Genomic DNA, 20,163 nt, shown 5'->3' on the forward strand with positions numbered 1-20,163 from the left:
TGTTTGTTGGTTTGTTTTTTCTCTTTCTTCTGTGTTTTGTTGTTCTTAACCTGTTCCACCGCTTTGGATATTGCCCATTGTGGATATTGACATGCCTTCAGTGCGTGTTGTATATGAGCAATTCCAGCGTTATGGACGTGACACTTGAACTCAAAATGGCAACAAATGACCCAGTGCATGTTTTATTGTCTCCCAGTATTTAAACAGGTGTTGCACATTTTAAGGCTGTACCATACTGGAGAAGTGATAGAACAAGAACAATTCCCATAGTACATCTAGGGCATGCCAGAAAACGCCAATAAAAGATGCGTTATGGATGTGACAGAAAAAGTATCACTTTTCTTGGGTGACTGTACATTTTTATCAAACTCTGTGAAATTGTAAACCTAATGTCGAAATGGAGATATCCGTTTGATAGAGGGGTCCAAGGTGAATATTAAAAAATCTTTGTTTAAAATATTTTGTATTTCATGCAGAGTTTCGGAAGGAAAAGTCAGCGTTACGGATATGACGAAATTCCGTTATGGATGTGACGCGTCTGAAATAGACATGGCATATGTTTAGAAAATCAGCAATTTAACCACCATAACCCTTTGAAAAACTCTAAATATCAGCTAAAACTATCAAAGTTCTTAAATAATATTTAGGATGGCTATTGTTTTGCTGTTTTGTGGATTTTAGCATACATTTCTGTGGCTTGTGGCAATAATATAGAATTGTACATGATCAAAGTTGATTTTAGCTTGGGGTTTACATTATAAGAAAGAAAGACTGACAGTGACATATTAGGTTGGTTACAAATTGGTTCAACTTATTCACATCTGTAAAATACAGGCCTAGGTGATATCTCTGGGAGTGGTTTTGATGTATTACATGTTGCTTTATTTTTGCATGGTGAGGTTGACATTTACATGGAATTGCCCATATGTTGTTCCTCCTGTTCTTTGTCCTGTGCATCTGTAATTATTGCTGAGCGTTCATGTAATGTTCTGAGACTACTGATATTTTGTGCATTATGGGGTGTTCGGAAGTCCAGTTTAAATATTGGTCGGTGTGTGTGGGTTTTCTGTGTACTTTTATTTTGATGTCCCTATCTTCTGTGTGATGTATTTTTAAGTCCAAAAATGCTATTGACTGCTCCGTTTCTTCTTCATGTGTGAATTTTATATTACCGGTATTGTCTATGGTGTCGAGATGGTCTATGGTTGAGTAGAAGGCGTGACCGACCTGTCAATCCAGACAGGAAGGCCACGCCTTCGGAAACATCAGCTGATAAAAGATGCGTCACCAATAACATCCGGTGACGCTCTGAGGAAGACGACAGTCGTACGTCGAAACATGTCAGGTAAACAAACCTAAAAACTAGATGTCTGACAAAAAAGAAAAAAAAAACTAACAAGACATAATGAACGTAATCGAAAGATAAAAACCCTTTTGTTAACTTAATACCACACACATTATTATTTTTTATAAATAATCGTCTGGACGTCGATAACTGTGGACGAAGGTGTCGATAATTGTGGAACAGTGTCACGTGACCTAAGTAATCGGGAATCAACTCGTTTTTTTTTTCCCAGTGGAAGTTTGAGTAATTATTCCTGTACAATTTCTCATTCTCATCTCATTATCTCTAGCCGCTTTATCCTGTTCTACAGGGTCGCAGGCAAGCTGGAGCCTATCCCAGCTGACTATGGGCGAAAGGCGGGGTACACCCTGGACAAGTCACCAGGTCATCACAGGGCTGACACAGACAACCATTCACACTCACATTCACACCTACGCTCAATTTAGAGTCACCAGTTAACCTAACCTGCATGTCTTTGGACTGTGGGGGAAACCGGAGCACCCGGAGGAAACCCACGCGGACACGGGGAGAACATGCAAACTCCGCACAGAAAGGCCCTCGCCAGCCCCGGGGCTCGAACCCAGGACCTTCTTGCTGTGAGGCGACAGCGCTAACCACTACACCACCGTGCCGCCCCTGTACAATTTACGTACTGAAAGTCTTCTCAACTTTTTCAACGGCCAGAAGATCGTTACGGTGTCGATAACTGTAGCCGCCGCTCTATCGAGCTGTTTTTATTCACGCAGTTTTGTCTGTAGTAATGCGTGTTCTTTTCCTTCAGTCGCTCTCGTTTTTATTTTCGCGATCCTTTCAATTGTCATTAAGTTTTAAAAAAAAAAGCTCTTAATTGCCAAGCTGTTCAAATAAACAACTCTCTCTCTCACACACACACACATCCTCACCCTGTCTGACCCAACCAGCTGTTAAACGCTCAGCCAGTGTTCACAAATGAGGCGTATCGGCAGTGTTAAACCGGGAGAAGTGCTAATGGTTTGGTTACGAATGGCTTCTCAAGCAACCGCGTAAAGATCCAAATCTGCGGCTGACATTTCGTTTTAATGCTTTAATGTTCTCGCTCTGCTACTGAGAGTGTGTGTTTCAGGTTAATGGACCTCTCTGTTATCCTTCAGAGAGAGAGAGAGAGAGAGAGAAAGAGAGAGAGAGAGTGTGTGTGTGTGTGTGTTTGTTCTGGCCCGTCCCTCAGTCTCTTTACATTAGCTTTTCCTTTATGGGTAATAATTGCTTTCGAGTGGCCTTATCTGAGCATCTCTGAGTCTGTGTGTCTGCGGCGGTGCGAGTGTGTATTGTCAGAGTGTGTGTGTGTGTGTGTGTGTGTCCTGAGAGTCTGTGTCGTGTTTCTCTTCAGCAGCGAACGCAGCTGTAAAGACTCGAGAGTCAAACCGAAACTCGGCCAAAGTTAATCTCTAACACTCACACTTAGCGTTTAGGACTCGCTACCGGAATTTACCCAAAACACGACTTAAGGAGTAAAACACTGTGTTGTGCTGCTAAAGGAAAATAATCAGTGACAGGTGGGATGGAGCAGAGCCGCCGTTACCACCCTGAAGTTGATTAGTTTCCTTTAAGAGCGTGTTTTGAATGCTCTGACGATGACCATCATTTTTATTAATGATACAACAACAGTGTGGTGCTGGAGGCGTGGTCGAGCGCTGTTTGCGAAACGAGGGCGGAGTTTAGGAGGAAAACAGGAGTAATTCCAGGAACCAGCGTCAACCTCTGGGTAAATAACATACTTCTTTTTGTACAGTGTGTCTCCTGTGGAGCGCCAGAGTGAAGAACGAGGGAACGAGCCGAGCTACCAGAAAGCAGAAACGTGTGTGTGTGTGTGTGTTATATGTAAAGAGAGAGAGGAAATAAAAGAGAAACGCCATGTTGCGCTCTCCAAAGCCTGTCCTCGTTCCTCATTCCACCTATCAAGGGTTCTACAACACATATAGTTTTTATCTATTTAGGGCCTGAGCACCGATGTCCACCAGAGGGCACTACACTGAGATGCAAGGCTCCATTGTTTTCCTAAGGATTCTTCTTCTTCTTATTATTATTATTATTTTTCTTCAAGACTTGGCCATTTTTGAGGTGGTTCCCATGGGCGAAAACTCATGAAATTTGGTACACAGATCAGTCCTGGCCACCGCTACTCAGGGATAGAGGCTTGGCCCCAGGTGTGTCCGGGGGACTCCATAGCGCCCCCACATGTCACTGAGACTTCTGCCTGGTATATAGTTTCACCTATCTGTGTCAAATTTGGTCGGTGTGTGGGGTTCCGCAAGACGAACAAAGCCATCCTCAACGGGAAGCGAGTTATTTTTGGTTTTGTGCGTTTTGACAAGTTACATTTTGACGTTCTTTTCCGACGCGGTTTGTTGGATTCGTGCCAGATTTGGTATACCGGAGGTGCTCGGGCCCTTCGTCGTCGCTTGTGGCTATATTTATAGTTACGTTCGATGCTGTGGAACGTCCGCAAGCATTTGAGTGATGTTTTGATGCAATTTTTGTCCCTGTGTTTGAATGCCATCCATTTCCATTTGTGGAGCGTAAGCGGGACGCAGGATAAATAACGACTGTGTGTCGTTCTAAACGATTTAAAAGCAATTTACTTATGGCTTTTACAGGATCGGATCATACGCTGCTGTTTGTCGTCAATCTCATCGAACAGGAAACTGATCAATAGACAGGGCATTGATCTGATACCCAGTTATCAGTGGATCAGATATCGGAGAAAACTGGAATATCGGAGCAAAAAAGGACACGTTTACATACAGTCCTGTACAAAAGTCAAAATAAATACAAAATAAGGTGCCGAAGACTTGTGCACACTACTGTATAAACAGACTTGAGTAGTTTTTCTTTCACGTGACCGGAGTCTTCCGCAAGGCGAGGCAGAAATATCACAGCCGTCTCGCTAAAGCTAGCGAGCTAGTCGAGAGCTGTGAGGACTAACGGTAGCCATGTTCACATGAGGTAACTGGATATGACAACGATGCACTCGGCTCCTCCTCCAAAGCTCTCTTGTGGACTCGTCCTCCAGCAGTAGTCAGGCGGTGCGCGTTCATGTGTTTTGTAGGAGTGGATTTGAAGGGAAGAGTTTGAATTTGTCAGTCAGATGCTTTCAGAATCTACTTCACTCTTACTGGTTTCACCGTAAACGACCTCCCCTGGCTTTAAAAACATACAGTACCAGTCAAAAGTTTGTACACTCCTACTCTACTCATTCTGTTTTTGTATTTTCTTCATTGTCGTCGTCAGCTGTCCATCGCTAGCGATGATGACTGCTTCATTCGGATGTGCAGAAACATGGATGGGCTGCGAGGCCCGCACCAGAGCTGCCCACGCCAGCGACACGAACGGCCCGGCTGAGCCGCAATGGAATGCTTGGCCTTGCGAGCTCTCGTATAAGTATACAGTAAGGTAAGACAAACGATGTCGTGCCCCTATCATGTTGTCTCTCTGGACCTCCAGACCTAATGCCAAGTAGTGCACAAAAGTGCCACAGACCTGGGGGCGTCGTGGCTCAGGTGGCTAAGGTGCCATACCATAAATCTGGGGACCCGGGTTCGATTCCGACCCGAGGTCATTTCCCGATCCCTCCCCGTCTCTCTCTCCTGCTCATTTCCTGTCCTGTCTCTACACTGTCCTATCCAATAAAGGCAAGTGACAACTGACTTGCTGAGTGACGCCATCCGTTGGCCATTTGGTGGGTTCATCTGCGAACACTGCATCGCTGCTGCCAGTGCCTTATTGGTGATCACTCACTCGTTCACTCTGCTGGCGAAGACCCAGTTGATCCTTAGCTGCCTTCACAAGTCCTCACCAGATATCACGATCCTTCGCTATAGTCCACCAGCTATTAGGGTCCTCTACTCCTAAAGATGTCATATCTTTTCTTAAGCTGTCACTCCACCTCATCCTTGGTCTCCCTGGGGGTCTGATACCAACAGGAGTTCCTTTGGTGATTTGTCTGACAGATCTTGTTTCTCCCATTCAGGTGATGTGCCCTGCCCAGCTTAGCCTCATGGCACATATGTTGTTAATAGGTGGGAGTCACGATAAGTCCCGTAGCGCTTGGTTACGTCGTCTTCTCCTCTTTCCAGTGCTGTCGTCGATAACTGGGCCATAGATTCGTCTTCATATACTGTTTTCAAAGACCAGTAGTTTTTGTTCTAGTAGTTTTGTAAGGGCCCAGGTCTCTGCTCCATATGTAACAGTTGGTCAGATGATGGTTGTGTATATCTGGAGTACGGTTTTTCTGCTGATATTTCTTGCATTAAGGATTGATTTCATGCCCATGCACAGCGAGACCCCGTTGCTATTCGGATTTTTACCTGTTCAGCAATGTTGTTGTCAGATGTTACAGTTGACCCCAGGTATTTGAAGCTGGTTACCTTTTCTCATACAAGGTTACTGATATTGGTGTAACCTTCTTCCCCAACCGCTCTTGAGGCTTTCATTATTTTTGTCTTACTTTCATTTATTTCCACCCCAACCTTTCTTCCAGCTTCTCTAAATGCATTCAAGTGTTGGTTCCAATGCATCAATTCTTGTTGAATATATATCCACATGCTACGGTTCCAATATGAACTGGTGGGTTAGCCCGAGGAGTTTGTCTCATGACCCATTCCAGGACCAGGTTGAAAAGGTGAGTTGAGAGTGGCCACCCCTGTTTGAGACCACCTCCAACTTCGAATGGCCTTATTGGTGATGTTCTATAGGGGTGTTCACATGGCAACTTTTACTCCGGTGTAGCACCGGGGCTGCCCCGGTAGAGCGTTCACACGGTACAAAGTTATACCGGTGTCACCCCTGAAAGCTGCTTAAACCGGTGCAAATCTAACCCTGCTCGGGAGGTGGTTTAAGAAATTTACTCCGGAGTAAATGCTAGTTTGCGGGGCAGCACCGATATAAAATGGGACGTCTGAACGCTACAGGGGTAGACTCGCTACGCGTGACGAGAGTTGATTACATACGGGCATTGCATAATTTGCATCCTGGTATTTTGCGCTTCCAAAATGGCGAATATCAACAACAGCAGAACTGCGTGTCTTCCAGTGTTGCCAGATTGGGCGGTTTTAAGTGCATTTTGGCGGATTTGAACATATTTTGGGCTGGAAAACGTCAGCAGTATCTGGCAACACTGGTGTCTTCATCCACGTTGTTTTCCCGGCGCTTGGTGATGCCATGACAACCGGGAAAAGGAAGTACACTTTCACGCATGCGCATGTTTCATTTCCGCATTATTACTATCGTATAGCACGGTCGCAAAAACTGCCGCGTGAACGCAAGTGGGGCTGCACCGGTGCTAACACGCTTCTCTCTAGTAAGCAGGTTTGTGACGTGTGAACACTCTACAAAATTTACACCAGTGTAAAATATATCGCAACAAAATACATCGGTGCAGCATCGATGCAAATATGTGCCATGTGAACACCCCTTATTTAATGCATAGCTGGAACCCTGGTAGGTGCTACCACTCCGGGTCAGAGTGGACCTGGGAGCAATGGTGATTCGGGGTAACTCCATTTTCCCCAGTACTCAAGTCCTCCTGGACCTAAGACTCCCCACCGGTTGCAGTTTAAAGTCATACCCAGGACTAGTTCTTCACTGTAGAATAATACTGAAGACATCAAAACTTCAAAATAACATCTGGAACATGTATGGAATTATGTAGTAAATAAAGAAGTGTTAAAAATATATATATGTTTGATATTTTAGATTCGTGAGCGTAGCCAGCGTTTACCTTGATGACGCTTTGCATACTATCTTAACCAGCTTCACCAGGCCGTCACCTGGAATGCTTTTCAATTAACAGGTGTGTCTCGTCAAAAGTTAATTAGCGGACGAGTTTCTTACCTTCTTAAAGTGTTTCAAATCATCAAACAGTAAATAATAAAAATACAAATAATAAAACAGCCACAACTATTCCACACCACAACTGTGCTAATCCATACTGTATTATGTCAAGAACCGAACGACTAAGTAAAGAGAAACGACATCCATCATTACTTTAAGACATGAAGAAGTGACTTTTAATTCATAAAAATAAAGAAACAAACATTGAATTAGAATAGATAGAAGGCGTGTCCACACTTTTAACTGGTACTGTCGATCAGTTCCATTTACAATGACCTTGTATTTGACTAGCAGGAAGCAGTACTGCACTTCCTGTGCCTCATCTGCCTGAAATAAAAAGAAGAAAAAGAAATCTAAACTTAAACGCCACCCTTTAAGGGGGTACCTCACCCTTTCCAGAATCCTCCGTGCCAAGTCGCGCCATTTTTATTTCCGGCGCCTCCCTGTTGCGCTATATTGCGAATCTAAACAAAGTGTTAGTGTATAAACTACAAGAAAAGAGTATCTTATGTGCATTATAATAATATTAAGTTATTTCGTGTATAATATGTTGAGTCGGGCGGCACGGTGGTGTAGTGGTTAGCGCTGTCGCCTCACAGCAAGAAGGTCCTGGGTTCGAGCCCCGTGGCCGGCGAGGGCCTTTCTGTGCGGAGTTTGCATGTTCTCCCCGTGTCCGCGTGGGTTTCCTCCGGGTGCTCCGGTTTCCCCCACAGTCCAAAGACATGCAGGTTAGGTTAACTGGTGACTCTAAATTGAGCGTAGGTGTGAATGTGAGTGTGAATGGTTGTCTGTGTCTATGTGTCAGCCCTGTGATGACCTGGCGACTTGTCCAGGGTGTACCCTGCCTTTCACCCGTAGTCAGCTGGGATAGGCTCCAGCTTGCCTGCGACCCTGTAGAAGGATAAAGCGGCTAGAGATAATGAGATGAGATGAATATGTTGAGTCCAGTATCTGAATAAACCTTTAACGCTGTTTATTTCACACTTGAGCAGTGAATTTTCTGTGAAAAGAAGTTACTGATTAAGCCTTACGGAGTTTCTCGGAGGCGAGTCGGAGCCGCTGGCCCTCTTGGTCTTCTGGGCGAGGGACGTCCCGAACCGCAGCGCCTCGTACACCGGGTCCACCTTACTGCCGCACGCTGGGACGGGATGGGATGAGACGGCTGTCAATCAACACCCTCACAACAAAAAACTGCCCTGTCTGTATCTTTCATCTTTATTTTTTCACTGTTAAAACTAATCTGAAGACAGAAAAAAGAGACGCAGGTGAAGGAATGACTGTTTATAGCTGCTGGAACATCAGTGAGAACAGGAAGTAACTTTCACAACAGTAAATGTCACTATTTAATAAAGAATGCCAATTTGCTGTGGTATCAGAGGAACAAAACACGTCAGGACATGAAAATAATCAGCTTTGGAGCGTCATCATTAACTTCACTTCATCACACCATGCTGTTGTTGATTATTTTCATACAAGAGCACGACACCCAGTGTTTTATTCGGTACTTATTATGATATAAACACTGGGTTTATCCTCCACGGGGATCGCGCTGGTCTGAAATGAATAAGTCTCACTCACCGATAGGCATGACCTCCTTAATGCAGCCAAACTGTTCCTGGATCAGCAGCGGGGAGCTGGAGTACCTCCTGAAGCCTTTGGGCTGCGCGCACACACACACACACACACACACACACACACACACACACACACAGTACAGAGAGTGAGACTTGCAACTGCTATTAGCACTGTTTGAATTGAAGCATTACTCAATAACTAATGAAACATTTTACTCAGCTGCTCATTTCTTAAGAATCCACTATTTTATACTTTATCAGTTTATCCAGCTCTTCCTCCATCTATCTGTTTATCCATCCATCCATTTACTCATTCATCTATCTGCTTATACAGATATTCATCCATTTGCACACCATCCATCCATCCATCCATCCACCCACCCATCCATTTATCCGTCTATCCATCCACCCATCCATGTATCCATCCATCCATTCATATATCCACCCATCCATTTATCCATCCATCCATCCATCCATCCACTCATCCATGTATCCACCCACCCATCCATTTATCCGTCTATACAGTACATCCACCCATCCATTTATCTATCCATACATCCACTTATCCATTAACCCATCCACCTATCCATTTATCCATCCACCCATCCACTTATCTATCCATACATCCACTCATCCATCTGCTCATCCACCCATCCATTTATCCATCCACTCATCCATTTATCCATCCACTTGTCCATGTATCCATCCATCCATATATCCACCCATCCATTTATCCATCCATACATCCAACCACCCATGCATCCATCCATCCATCCACTCATCCATGTATCCATCCACCCATCTATTTATCCATCCATACATCCAACCAACCATACATACACCCAACCATTTATCTATCCATCCACCCATCCATTTATCCATCCATACATCCACCCACCCACCCATCCATACATCCACCCATCCATCCATATATCCACCCATCCATTTATCCATCTATACATCCAACCAACTATACACCCATCCATCCATCCATCCATCCACCCACCCACACATATATCCGCCCATCCATTTATCCATCCATACATCCACCCACCCATCCATACATCCAACCACCCATACATACATCCACACATCCATTTATCCATCCATCCACTCATCCATCCATACATCCACCCACCCATACATACAGCCACCCATCCATTTATCCATAAATCCATCCATTTACACACCAATCCATCCATCCATTTATCTGTACATCCATCCACTTACATATTGATTCAACCATCTGTTTATCCATCCATCCATCCATCCATCCATCCATCCATCCATCCATCCATCCATCCATCTAACCAGCCATTTCCACATTCACTGCCCCTCCATCTATCCATCAATCTGTTTTTCCAACAATCCACCTGTTTATTTACACATCAGTCTGTCCATTTACATATCAATTCATCCATCCATTGATTCATCTATCTGTTTACACATCTATCCACCATCCGTATCTATCCATCCATCCAGCCAGCCATTAAACCATCTGTACAAACGACTCCACCCACAAACACACACCCACATCATTAACAGTGTTTAATATGCACATATGCATTTGGAGAATGAGAGGTAAATGAATGCATTTATTTTAGTTTACGTCTTTCTCTCTTCACCTTGTGTTTCCCTGCCAGTGATGTATCACGGTCCATTTTATCACGTTCAGGTGGCCTCTTAATAAGGAAGCATTTGCGTTATAAAGCCATACATGGTGTTGGTGTGCACGTACACACGCACACACAGGCGCAGCTCTGGCCTTGCCCTTACTTGTTGCTTTGTTTTATTGCCGCATTGAAGGAATAATCAACATCCTGCATCTGCTTTGATGAACTCTTCAGTGGCCTCGGGTAAGGAGACAGGGCTCTCAGTGAAGATTCTCTACAGCACCTCGAGCACCTCTTCACTCGCGCCGGCGTCATGTTTAGGATGCAGCTCATTACGGGGAAACCTTACAGGACTGCTGTTTTTAATGAATGCAGCGACGGCTCAGTGCTGAGAGACGCGTCGGGGTACTGACTGTATTTAAGCACTGCGCCGCTCCATAATCGAAAACGGCGGATCGAAAATGCCGGGTTCAAAATGCACACGTGCAATTACTCGAATACCTTAATCGTTTCTATAGTAACGGCTCGTTCATGAAAACGTTTTCTTTAAGGAGACGTTTACTGAATATGTATGGAAGGAGGCTCCAGTGTCAGGAGAGGATGGTGAGGACGTTTGTAGCTGCTATAATGGACGTTAGCGCAGGAACTAGCTTCTTTCATGAATGTTACATAACATTAAAGGTTCGGAGTGCAAAGTTGAATTCTGGGTAAAATGTTCTATTTCTATTGTTGTTGGAGTTTTGAGATGCTTTGCTGCTGCACCCGCATTTTACGATTCAGGAGATCGCCGAAGCAAGTGAGCAACAATATCATATCACGTGACCATCAGGGGGTGTGTTTGATCTACAACCCCGATTCCAAAAAAGTTGGGACAAAGTACAAATTGTAAATAAAAACGGAATGCAATGATGTGGAAGTTTCAAAATTCCATATTTTATTCAGAATAGAACATAGATGACATATCAAATGTTTAAACTGAGAAAATGTATCATTTAAAGAGAAAAATTAGGTGATTTTTAATTTCATGACAACAACACATCTCAAAAAAGTTGGGACAAGGCCATGTTTACCACTGTGAGACATCCCCTTTTCTCTTTACAACAGTCTGTAAACGTCTGGGGACTGAGGAGACAAGTTGCTCAAGTTTAGGGATAGGAATGTTAACCCCTTCTTGTCTAATGTAGGATTCTAGTTGCTCAACTGTCTTAGGTCTTTTTTGTCGTATCTTCCATTTTATGATGCGCCAAATGTTTTCTATGGGTGAAAGATCTGGACTGCAGGCTGGCCAGTTCAGTACCCGGACCCTTCTTCTACGCAGCCATGATGCTGTAATTGATGCAGTATGTGGTTTGGCATTGTCATGTTGGAAAATGCAAGGTCTTCCCTGAAAGAGACGTCGTCTGGATGGGAGCATATGTTGCTCTAGAACCTGGATATACCTTTCAGCATTGATGGTGTCTTTCCAGATGTGTAAGCTGCCCATGCCACACGCACTAATGCAACCCCATACCATCAGAGATGCAGGCTTCTGAACTGAGCGCTGATAACAACTTGGGTCGTCCTTCTCCTCTTTAGTCCGAATGACACGGCGTCCCTGATTTCCATAAAGAACTTCACATTTTGATTCGTCTGACCACAGAACAGTTTTCCACTTTGCCACAGTCCATTTTAAATGACCCTTGGCCCAGAGAAGACGTCTGCGCTTCTGGATCATGTTTAGATACGGCTTCTTCTTTGAACTATAGAGTTTTAGCTGGCAACGGCGGATGGCACGGTGAATTGTGTCCACAGATAATGTTCTCTGGAAATATTCCTGAGCCCATTTTGTGATTTCCAATACAGAAGCATGCCTGTATGTGATGCAGTGCCGTCTAAGGGCCCGAAGATCACGGGCACCCAGTATGGTTTTCCGGCCTTGTCCCTTACGCACAGAGATTCTTCCAGATTCTCTGAATCTTTTGATGATATTATGCACTGTAGATGATGATATGTTCAAACTCTTTGCAATTTTACACTGTTGAACTCCTTTCTGATATTGCTCCACTATTTGTCGGCGCAGAATTAGGGGGATTGGTGATCCTCTTCCCATCTTTACTTCTGAGAGCCGCTGCCACTCCAAGATGCTCTTTTTATACCCAGTCATGTTAATGACCTATTGCCAATTGACCTAATGAGTTGCAATTTGGTCCTCCAGCTGTTCCTTTTTTGTACCTTTAACTTTTCCAGCCTCTTATTGCCCCTGTCCCAACTTTTTTGAGATGTGTTGCTGTCATGAAATTTCAAATGAGCCAATATTTGGCATGAAATTTCAAAATGTCTCACTTTCGACATTTGATATGTTGTCTATCTTCTATTGTGAATACAATATCAGTTTTTGAGATTTGTAAATTATTGCATTCTGTTTTTATTTACAATTTGTACTTTGTCCCAACTTTTTTGCAATCGGGGTTGTACTTTTAATCAAAACAAGTCAGCGTGGGCAAACATGGCGGACTCCACTCTCCCACCAGCAGAAAAGAAAAGGAAAAAATGAAAGCCAATCATTGAGAAAGCGCATCAGAAAAGCAATGGTTGTCGTGAAGGGACAGATCGACTGCCGGAATCGAGTGAAGGATGAAACAGGCGGGAAATCTGATGAAGAATTCACAATGCATGTTTTGGATTGGTGAGTCTGAGTATGGAGTTAAGAAACGATAACGCAAAAGCAGGAACAGAGAAAAGATATAAATATTTGTCTTTTGTTTCACGGATCTATTCGCGAACGTCAACCGCAAAGTACAGTGGTGCTTGAAAGTTTGTGAACCCTTTAGAATTTTCTATATTTCTGCATAAATATGACCTAAAACATCATCAGATTTTCACACAAGTCCTAAAAGTAGATAAAGAGAGCCCAGTTAAACAAATGAGACAAAAATATTATACTCGGTCATTTATTTATTGAGGAAAATGATCCAATATTACATATCTGTGAGTGGCAAAAGTATGTGAACCTCTAGGATTAGCAGTTAATTTGAAGGTGAAATTAGAGTCAGGTGTTTTCAATCAATGGGATGACAATCAGGTGTGAGTGGGCACCCTGTTTTATTTAAAGAACAGGGATCTATCAAAGTCTGATCTTCACAACACATGTTTGTGGAAGTGTATCATGGCATGAACAAAGGAGATTTCTGAGGACCTCAGAAAAAGCGTTGTTGATGCTCATCAGGCTGGAAAAGGTTACAAAACCATCTCTAAAGAGTTTGGACTCCACCAATCCACAGTCAGACAGATTGTGTACAAATGGAGGAGATTCAAGACCACTGTTACCCTCCCTAGGAGTGGTTGACCAACAAAGATCACTCCAAGAGCAAGGCGTGTAATAGTCGGCGAGGTCACAAAGGACCCCAGGGTAACTTCTAAGCAACTGAAGGCCTCTCTCACATTGGCTAATGTTAATGTTCATGAGTCCACCATCAGGAGAACACTGAACAACAATGGTGTGCATGGCAGGGTTGCAAGGAGAAAGCCACTGCTCTCCAAAAAGAACATTGCTGCTCGTCTGCAGTTTGCTAAAGATCACGTGGACAAGCCAGAAGGCTATTGGAAAAATTTTGTGGACGGATGAGAACAAAATAGAACTTTTTGGTTTAAATGAGAAGCGTTATGTTTGGAGAAAGGAAAACACTGCATTCCAGCATAAGAACCTTATCCCATCTGTGAAACATGGTGGTGGTAGTGTCATGGTTTGGGCCTGTTTTGCTGCATCTGGGCCAGGACGGCTTGCCATCATTGATGGAACAATGAATTCTGAATTATACCAGTGAATTCTTTTTTTTTTAAGATTTTTTTTGGGCTTTTTGCACCTTTATTGGATAGGACAGTGTAGAGACAGGAAATGAGCGGGAGAGAGAGACGGGAAGGGATCGGGAAATGACCTCGGGCCGGAATCGAACCCGGGTCGCCCGCATTCATGGTATGGCGCCTTAACCACCTGAGCCACGACGCCCCCAAACCAGTGAATTCTAAAGGAAAATGTCAGGACATCTGTCCATGAACTGAATCTCAAGAGAAGGTGGGTCATGCAGCAAGACAACGACCCTAAGCACACAAGTCGTTCTACCAAAGAATGGTTAAAGAAGAATAAAGTGAATGTTTTGGAATGGCCAAGCCAAAGTCCTGACCTTAATCCGATGGAAATGTTGTGGAAGGACCTGAAGCGAGCAGTTCATGTGAGGAAACCCACCAACATCCCAGAGTTGAAGCTGTTCTGTACGGAGGAACGGGCTAAAATTCCTCCAAGCCGGTGTGCAGGACTGATCAAGTTACCGCAAACGTTTAGTTGCAGTTATTGCTGCACAAGGGGGTCACACCAGATACTGACAGCAAAGGTTCACATACTTTTGCCACTCACAGATATGTAATATTGGATCATTTTCCTCAATAAATAAATGACCAAGTATAATATTTTTGTCTCATTTGTTTAACTGGGTTCTCTTTATCTACTTTTAGGACTTGTGTGAAAATCTGATGATGTTTTAGGTCATATTTATGCAGAAATATAGAAAATTCTAAAGGGTTCACAAACTTTCAAGCACCACTGTACATCCCTGCGACTCAAAACTCTCCGAGGTCGACACAGAGCCACGATGTTTTCCAGCCGTCGCCATCTTGGTGTGACGCTCTTCCATAGTTATGCTAATTCCTTAAAGCTCCTCCCTCACGTTCCTGTTTACCTCAAGATGGAGGAAAACGGTCCCAAAAGCAGAGGAAAGTGACCCTCAGCACGTCAAAATGATCACATCCTATTCGTCCGCATGATATTGTTCGTGTGAGACACAGGAAAACGCTATGTACAATAAAAACGTTCAGACGACTTTGCAGTCAGCACCTTTAATTCGTAACTACGAGCAAATAAAGAGTATGAAGGGCTGCCTTTTATTAAACAAAACGAGTATGTGTTGTCAAACTGTGGAATAAGACGAATACGATAGCATTTCGATTTGAAGACTCCATGTGCTTTGAATGATCATTCAGGCCAAGAGAAATAAACACTGATTAAAAATAAAACTGAAGAGAAAACCAAACTCGAAGCCCGACTCTGCTGGAAGCTCTTACTGGTCTTTAAACGTGACATCATTGTCCAGCTTCGTGACCCGACAGTCCAAACAGAGATTGTGACCAGTCTGGAATCGTACCGATGTCAGCTTTGAGCTGAGTGACGGAGAAAATACAGACAGTGTTATTATCATATTCAGCAGTAGGCGGGGTTTGGAATCGTATCAGATTCCACTCGAGTTTCCATCCCTGATATTTTTCCCACAAACACCTGGCATGTATCCGGATGGGAAAAACAGGCTTTGTGTTACTCTTCTTCCCTGGGGGTCTTTTTTTTTTCCTCCACATGATGACTGTTGCTATTTTGAGGTCCTGTTTGTCCATGTGGGGGAATTTTTCACCTTCAGAGGCATATTTCTGACCTTGGGATAAACATATTCCAAGCATGAAGCCAAATTTTATCCATGTTTTAGCCGTCCTTTGTCCATTTTTAGCTCTTATGGGGGCCATTTTTTCCATGTCGATGCTTTTGTGCGAGTTTTCCATCTGAAGGCATGTTTATTTTTGGAATCCGGGTGCATTTTATTCCACAGTCCATGATTAACCTGAATAAAACTGTGCTCTGTACGTATCCGCCAACATCTGGAAACACTTCACCAATAAACTCGCAGTGATCTTTATCTCACTTTTATTATTTGCTTTAATTTATTTTTATATTATTCTAATTGTTACAATTTTACTCAAATTTTCTGCACTTTCTGATAAGATAATTTGTATTATTATTATTATTATTATTCTTTCTGTCATTGCTGCTATTTTGTATTGGGTTAAATTATTATTATTATTTTCCGATTGTACTGTTTTCAGTCCACCCTTGTTTCTTTATTTCTGTTTTTATTTCACACTGTAAAGAATTCTGAGCTGTGTTTAAAATGTATGAAAAAGTTTATAAAATCAATCAAGCTGAACAAATAAATAAATAAACAAATAAGTTACTATTATTCTTATCATTAATAGTATTGTTGTTATTGGTGTTGGTATTATTACTATTATTATTGTTGTTGTTATTGTCATTGTTGTTATCACTGCTGGTGCTCTTCTTTTTATTATTATTATTATTATTATTATTATTTTTGTTGTTAGTGTTGTTGTGATTATTATTATTATTATTAATATTATTATTATTATTACCTCACCCAGGATGGAGTCCACCAGTGGGCGAGGTATTGTTTTCAGTCAGGTTTCTTTGTTTGTTTACGGAAGCCGCGAGAGGCCCTTCATATAATCTTTTTTTATTCACCTTGTTATCCCGAGATAACGACATAATTATTTCAGGATCTCGAGAAAACAACACAACTAATTCGAGATCTCGAGAAAACAAAACAATTATTCCGAGATCTCAAGAAAACAAGACAATTGTTTCGAGATCTCGAGAAAACAAAACAATTATTTCATGATCTCGAGAAAACAACACAACTAATTCGAGATCTCGAGAAAACAAAACCGTTATTCCGTGATCTCGAGAAAACAAAACCGTTATTCCGTGATCTCGAGAAAACAAAACAATTATTCCGAGAACTCGAGAAAACAAAACAATTATTTCATGATCTCGAGAAAACAACACAACTAATTCGAGATCTCGAGAAAACAAAACCGTTATTCCGTGATCTCGAGAAAACAAAACAATTATTTCAAGATCTCGAGAAAACAAAACCGTTATTCTGTGATCTCGAGAAAACAAAATTATTCAGAGATCTCGAGAAAACAAAACAATTATTTCGAGATCTCGAGAAAACAAAACAATTATTTCATGATCTCGAGAAAACAACACAACTAATTCGAGATCTCGAGAAAACAAAACCGTTATTCTGTGATCTCGAGAAAACAAAACAATTATTCCGAGATCTCGAGAAAACAAAACAATTATTTCATGATCTCGAGAAAACAACACAACTAATTCGAGATCTCGAGAAAACAAAACCGTTATTCCGTGATCTCGAGAAAACAAAACAATTATTTTGAGATCTCGAGAAAACAAAACAATTATTCCGTGATCTCGAAAAAACAAAACAATTATTTCATGATCTCGAGTAAACAGCTGAGATTTCTAGCAGAGCTGCGCCCCCTGTGGGTCAGAGTTCTGCGGAGGTGCCGCGGACTAATTTTGAAATTATCCCTTATTAAAAGGCTTAATGCAATCTCTCCCTGTGTCAACCCCTGATCAAAATATTGCCTTATTAGGTGATCGATTATTCCAGACATTCTAATGACCAAAGTTGCGTCTATACAGAATGAGAAATAGCCCCAAAGTCAGTGTATCACAAGTCTCTTGGCGCACCTGAATGAACCATTTCTCAGCTGTTTACTCGAGATCATGAAATAATTGTTTTGTTTTCTCAAGATCTCGAAATAACGGTTTTGTTTTCTCGATCTTGAATTAGTTGTGGTGTTTTCTCGAGATCCTGAATTAATTATGTCGTTATCTCGGAATAACAAGGTGAATAAAAACAAGGATTATACAAAGGGCCTCTCGCGGCTTCCGTATTTGTTTGTTTCTTTCTTTGTTTTTTTTTTTCTTGTAAACGATGTTACAGGAAAACGGCTGGACCTGATCTTCATGAAACTTTCAGGATAGATGGGCATTGGTCTCAAATAGAACCTCCAAAATTTTGGGGTCATCCGGCCAAAGTCAAGGTCATGATGATCAAAAAGGTAAATAAATAAATAAATAAAAGCTCTGAGCTCAGGCTGCAGGGCGCTGCCTCGGAAAAAGACTCCGCCCACAAACATGCTGATTGGATCACTACCTGCCTCTTTTGCATACACTGCTGTCATTGGATGGGGTTTTTTTTCCGTTCATTTACATACGCAAAGGAAAGGGGTTGGCCACGCCCACTTTTAAACCCCATTGACAAAACCTTCCCCGCTCTGTTGATTTATTATTATAAATATCAATGATAAATTATAAATACGTGGACGAAAGAAATCGCTTTCAGACGTTTATGCTTATTACAGAGGGAAAGTGCGTTCCACTGAGCTTCCACTGTCTGTACGTTAGATTATTCTACTCTTACCTCTGACAGTTTTCAAAACCGAAACCTCCGAACTGAGGCTGATAGACACGCGCTGTCACAGGGGACGACAGAATCAGAATCAGAACCATGTTTATTGGCAAAGTATGTTCACACAAGGTCAAGGTCATTTTTTTGCGATATCTTCCTTCATCATAAGTGCTACCGGGCGAGGTTTGTTTTGCCTAGCAACACTTACGATTATTTTTGTTGTTAATGCTGTTGGTATTATTATTATTATTATTATTATTATGTTGAGTGTGGGCGGCACGGTGGTGTAGTGGTTAGCGCTGTCGCCTCACAGCAAGAAGGTGCGGGTTCGAGCCCCGTGGCCGGCGAGGGCCTTTCTGTGCGGAGTTTGCATGTTCTCCCCGTGTCCGCGTGGGTTTCCTCCGGGTGCTCCGGTTTCCCCCACAGTCCAAAGACATGCAGGTTAGGTTAACTGGTGACTCTAAATTGACCGTAGGTGTGAATGTGAGTGTGAATGGTTGTCTGTGTCTATGTGTCAGCCCTGTGATGACCTGGCGACTTGTCCAGGGTGAACCCCGCCTTTCACCCGTAGTCAGCTGGGATAGGCTCCAGCTTGCCTGCGACCCTGTAGAACAGGATAAAGCGGCTAGAGATAATGAGATGAGATGTTGAGTGTCTCAGGTTAGGTTAATGTAAGTCATGTACGAAGGCGAGCTCTGCCCCACAGCCTCGGGCCTCAGGTACTTTTCTGAGTATCGCTCTGTACTGCAGAGTGCTGCCTTCTGCAGCAGCTGGACCTGGTTACTCCAATCATTGCCAGATGTTTCGGCAGGTTTCCTGTCACCACACCTCGCGCTCCAAACGCCACTGGTACAACAGTTGTCCTGATGTCCCACAACTTCTTGAGTTCCCTTCTCAGATCTTGGTATTTTTCGATCTTTTCTCGTCCCTCCTCAGCAATCCCAGCATGGCCCGATACGGCAACATCAGTAATGAGGGGCGTGTTTGGTCATCCATCCATTATCTGTAGCCTGGACAAGTCGCCAGGTCATCACAGGGCCGACACATAGACACAGACAACCATTCACACTCACATTCACACCTACGGTCAATTTTTCGTTTCCGGTTGAGAGTACGTCGTGCGCGTTCTGGCTGCCGCTTCTCACCAGAGCTATTTTATTTTATTTCTTTTTCTATTTTTTTTTACTGTGTGTTTGTGTAGTTTGATGGTTGAGTGTTTTGTCCGCCGGTTGTGGTGTAGTTCCGGACCTAGTTTTGGGCGTCGGTTCCCTCCAGGCCTTGGTTCGCCGTGGGTGATGCCTGCGCTCCCTAGCCTGGGCCCGCCCATCCTAAGTGTGACGCAACACGAGGGCCTGTTGCGAGCTTAGTCTGGCAAGGCAAGCTATCTCCAGCTCTTCCAAGCTCCCGAAAAATCGGGAGCCAATCAACTTTGAGCATCTCCAACGGCCCTGGGTAGAGGCGTGTTCAAGGCAGTGACGTAGTAGAACTGCGACCGGAAGCCATAGATTGTTTACAGAATCTATGCCGGAAGTGCTTCATTCACTAGAAACATTACGAACATGGAGCAAGTTCTCATTGAAAACGGAGCAAAGAGCAGCCCTGGAGGTATTTATTGAAAGGAAGGACGTTTTCGCCTTGCTCCCGACCGGCTTCGGTAAGAGTTTAAT

The 20,163-nt window shown here is 43.1% G+C and overlaps 1 protein-coding gene across 4 annotated transcripts in view; it reads right to left on the reverse strand.

The window, feature by feature from the left end:
• stac (SH3 and cysteine rich domain) overlaps window positions 1-20,163 on the reverse strand; it is a 248,919-nt gene that overhangs the window by 101,059 nt on the left and 127,697 nt on the right. For all 4 annotated transcript variants that reach the window (XM_060933346.1, XM_060933344.1, XM_060933345.1 and 1 more), the window contains 2 exons: window positions 8,792-8,873; window positions 8,245-8,351 (listed from right to left, as the gene is read on the reverse strand). In XM_060933346.1, coding sequence (XP_060789329.1) covers window positions 8,245-8,351; window positions 8,792-8,873 — 189 coding nt within the window. The remainder of the gene's footprint in view (window positions 1-8,244; window positions 8,352-8,791; window positions 8,874-20,163) is intronic.

This window comes from Neoarius graeffei, chromosome 11, assembly GCF_027579695.1.
Source record: "Neoarius graeffei isolate fNeoGra1 chromosome 11, fNeoGra1.pri, whole genome shotgun sequence".
Classification (NCBI taxonomy): domain Eukaryota; kingdom Metazoa; phylum Chordata; class Actinopteri; order Siluriformes; family Ariidae; genus Neoarius; species Neoarius graeffei.